This window comes from Phocoena phocoena, chromosome 15 (assembly GCF_963924675.1).
Source record: "Phocoena phocoena chromosome 15, mPhoPho1.1, whole genome shotgun sequence".
NCBI lineage: Eukaryota > Metazoa > Chordata > Mammalia > Artiodactyla > Phocoenidae > Phocoena > Phocoena phocoena.
The window spans coordinates 29,051,035-29,055,065 of NC_089233.1; the positions used below are offsets into that span (position 1 = coordinate 29,051,035).

Below are 4,031 nucleotides of genomic sequence, written 5' to 3' on the forward strand. Positions count from 1 at the left end.
TTGACCCACAGCCACTCATTTCATTCCCACGCTACAAGGGAGATATTATTACCTCCTTCACAGATGAAGAAACCAGGCAAGGGAGTTAACTACATGTTCAAGGTCACAAGGACAGAGAGTTGCAAAATTGGAATTGGAAACCAGATAGATTGGGTCCAAAGTCCAATACTTTATATTGTCACCTACCACAGGGCAGGTGCTCCCGTCGGTGCTCCAGAATGACCACAGCACCTGACCACTGACACATGCGTGGCTCTGCATCTTCTCACTCCCTTGCACACAAGTGCATGAGCACTCTCTCTCTAACACACACACACACACCCCCAAGACAACCACATCAATGACCAACACCAGCTGCTGCCAACACGAACTAATGGAGACAATGGGGCCCTAAGCAAGGCTGGTTCTGGGCCACCCCTTTGTGTTTACGAGGAAACACGGGGGTCCTGGGATCTACCTAGGGCCAGGGAAGGAAATCACTAGGGAGGCGGGCAGGAGGACCTGGCTCCAGCCGGGCTCGGAGCCGAGGAGCTAGCTGGGCTGCAGCCTGAGAGCTGCCTGTAGAGGGCAGTGTGTGCCAGCGTGAGGCCAGTCCCTGCCAAGCCTGGCGTCTTCCCCGGGACCCCTCCCAGACTGTGAGACAGGCTACCCAGCAGCCCCCAAGCTCATTTGTGCTTTCTTTCATTCAAAAATACATGTACCAGCCAGGCACCTTCTCCGTGCCTTCCCACGACAGAGAGGATCACACACAAATATACAAATCGTAGCTGGTACCCCATCATTCCAAGGCGGAGGTGTGAGTGTGGGGAGGGGGCAGATGCGAGCAGTGGGGGGGGGGGGGAATCTGTAAAGCAGAAGTCGGAGGAGAGGAGGGGCTGGCCAGGAAAACTCGAAGTAGGTTTTTGGAATTATCACATCTGAAAACGAACTATCTTTTCACTGGGCTCCCAAGTGCATTTAGGGGTGTCCAGATGCGACTTCCTCTCCCCAAAATAAAAGCGAGGAGGGCGTGCCTCGTTTGGAGCTCCCCCTCTGCCAAACACTGGGGCTCGGTTTCTCCAGCAGTCGTGCAGTAGGGAGGGCTGGCCAAGGCCGCCGGTACCTTGCCGGGCCTCACCCGGTTTCCGAGGAACTGGGCTCGCAGCCGAGGCACCCCTCCCATGCCGCCAAAGGGTTCCTCCGAAGCCTGTGGTCAGGCCGCCGCTTCCTCGGAAGCCCACGCCAAGACCAGGGACAGCGACAGGCAGGGAGGGGTGCGGAGGCGGCCATCTAGAGGCTCCGAGACTACGCGGGCAGGGCAGTGGAGGAAGCAGTCCCGAGGGGTCCGAGGGGTCCGAGCAGGGTCGGGTGGAGTAGAGGACACAGCTCTACCAGAGATGGGTGCTGAGACACCTGGAGGGGAAGAGGGGTGTGTCACGGTTAGTCCAGAGTATCCTAAAGGGCTTGCCTGCAGAAATCTGCGACCGAAGGTACGTGGGGGAAAAGTAGGGCCGCCAGTTCCGAAGGGGGCTTCTGAGAAGTGCCCAGGAGGTTCACAGGTGGTGCTAGAGACCTTGACGGGGTGGGTCCTAGGACAGATGCGACGCTAGGTCAGGGCGGGGGGCTTCCCCGGGTAGGGCTCCCTGATTTGTGGAAAAGGTCGAGCCGGCCTGGCTTCCTCGGCGCGCAAAAAAAGAAACCGAAAGTGGCGCGGAAGGGTGGGCCTGTAAGGGGGTGGGGTCTGTAGGGGGAGGAGCCTTCTGCAGACCACGCCCCCAAGCCAGTTTAAAAGACTGGTGCAGGGGCGGGCGCGCAGCGGACAGAGCTGCGGCCGTGGCAGCTGCACGGCTCCTGGCCCTGGAGCATGCGCGAGAGCCGCCCCGGAGACCCCAGCAGCCCCGCTTGCGGCGACCCGCGCCCCGCCGCCAGGTGAGCGGGGCACTGGGCTAGGAAGCGGGAGGGAGAGGGGAGGAAAGCACAGGACAGCCGGGTGTCTGGCGGCCTCGGGGGCTGCGTGGTGGGGTCGCGGCCGCCACGTTCCTGGCCCCCTCTGGCCCCACCCTGGCAGACCCCGCGCGTGGACTTCCCGCAGCGTAGCTTTTCTCCTGCCTTTGCCCAGTTCGCCCGGACAAGGCGCCAATTCCAGGCCTGGCCAGGAGGCGGCGGTCGCGCGGCGGTGAGCCGAGGGCCGGTTGGCCGGAATCGGAATCGGGGCAGGCTTCTCCCCGGCACCTCTCCACGCCCCCTTCTTGTACCCAAACTCGGAGCGACTCGGGGGCTGCACTCCGCTCCACCGAGCTCCCACCCGCTTTGAAGTGCTCCGCGAGCGGGGAAGCCCATTTTCTAGATGAGCCCACTGAGGCTCAAAGGGCCGCGCGGACTTGGTCTTGAACCCTCGGCCCTTTAGGAGCGGCTCACCCCAGAGCCCCACCCCTCCCAAGTTGCCTCGCGGGCCCTCACCTGCCCAGCCCCACCCAGACTCCCTGCTCACAGCCTGTCTCTCCCATCAGCGCACCCCCGGACGCTATGGCCCACCCCTTCGGCCGGCCCCGCGTGTAGGATGGTAGCACACAACCAGGTGGCAGCCGACAATGCAATCTCCACGGCAGCAGAGCCCCGACGGCGGCCAGAGCCTTCCTCCTCTTCTTCCTCCTCCTCGCCCGCGGCCCCTGCGCGCCCGCGGCCCTGCCCGGCTGCTCCGGCTCCGACCCCGACCCCGGGCGAGACGCACTTCCGCACGTTCCGCTCGCACGCCGACTACCGGCGCATCACCCGGGCCAGCGCGCTCCTGGACGCCTGCGGCTTCTACTGGGGACCCCTGAGCGTGCACGGGGCGCACGAGCGGCTGCGCGCCGAGCCCGTGGGCACCTTTCTGGTGCGCGACAGCCGCCAGCGGAACTGCTTCTTTGCCCTCAGCGTGAAGATGGCCTCGGGCCCCACGAGCATCCGCGTGCACTTCCAGGCCGGCCGCTTCCACCTGGACGGCAGCCGCGAGAGCTTCGACTGCCTCTTCGAGCTGCTGGAGCACTACGTGGCGGCGCCGCCCCGCATGCTGGGGGCCCCGCTGCGCCAGCGCCGCGTGCGGCCGCTTCAGGAGCTGTGCCGCCAGCGCATTGTGGCCACCGTGGGCCGCGAGAACCTGGCGCGCATCCCCCTCAACCCCGTCCTCCGGGACTACTTGAGCTCCTTCCCCTTCCAGATATGACCGGCCGCGCACGCAGCATTAACTGGGGCGTCTTACTATTTTCTATTATTATTATCTCCCTGGAACCACGTGGGTGCCCTCCCCGCCTGGGTTGGAGGGAGAGGGTGTAGGGGGCGAGGCGCCTTCTACCCTGGGTTGGAGACAAGGCCGCAGACCCCTCCCCACCTCTTGTGGGGGTGCCCCCTCCCGGTGCTCCCTCTGGGTCCCCCTGGTTGTCGTAGCAGCTTAACTTAATTGTATCTGGGGCCAGGACCTGAACTCGTACCTCCTACCTCTTCATGTTTACATATACCCAGTATCTTTGCACAAACCAGGGGTTGGGGGAGGGTCTCTGGCTTTATTTTTCTGCTGTGCAGAATCCTATTTTATATTTTTTACCACCAGTTTAGGTAATAAACTTTATTATGAAAGTTTTTTTTTTTAAGAAAAAAGGTTTCTAGAGCGTGTGCTTTGGGCAAAGGTTTTCCATGGTTCTGAGTGGGTCCAGGTTCCTAAGACTGACCCGTGTGGCCGAAGATGGTGTGTGGCCTGTGTTCTGTGGCTGGGAACCCTGCATGGCTCAACCCTCAGCTCTCAGGGGTAGACGAACCGTTGGTCTAGTTTTGGTATTGTGTGTAAAATGGCAGCTCACGTTTGAGCTCTTAATGTGTGCCAGGCCCTGTTCTGTGCTTTACATGCTTAACTTTACTTAATCTATAAAGACAACCCTATGAAGCGAGGCTCTTATCCCCATTTTACAGAAGAGAAAACTGAGGTGGGGTAAATTTGCCTGTGGCCATTCTTGTGTCAGAGAAGATACTGGGGCCTTTTTTGGCTGTCCTCCCAGAAATCTGTTTGAATGGATGAC

General features: G+C 61.1%; 1 protein-coding gene across 1 annotated transcript; it reads left to right on the top strand.

The window, feature by feature from the left end:
* The first annotated feature begins 2,492 nt into the window (after positions 1 to 2,492).
* On the top strand, positions 2,493 to 3,583 carry SOCS1 (suppressor of cytokine signaling 1). The gene has a single exon (XM_065893130.1). The coding sequence runs from the start codon at positions 2,540 to 2,542 to the stop codon at positions 3,182 to 3,184; it is 645 nt and encodes a 214-aa protein (XP_065749202.1). The 5' UTR covers positions 2,493 to 2,539; the 3' UTR covers positions 3,185 to 3,583.
* Positions 3,584 to 4,031: the final 448 nt, after the last annotated feature.

Bases quoted from the DNA above. Each gene is read 5' to 3' on its own strand.
- SOCS1 (XM_065893130.1), top strand. From the start codon at position 2,540: ATGGTAGCACACAACCAGGTGGCAGCCGACAATGCAATCTCCACGGCA.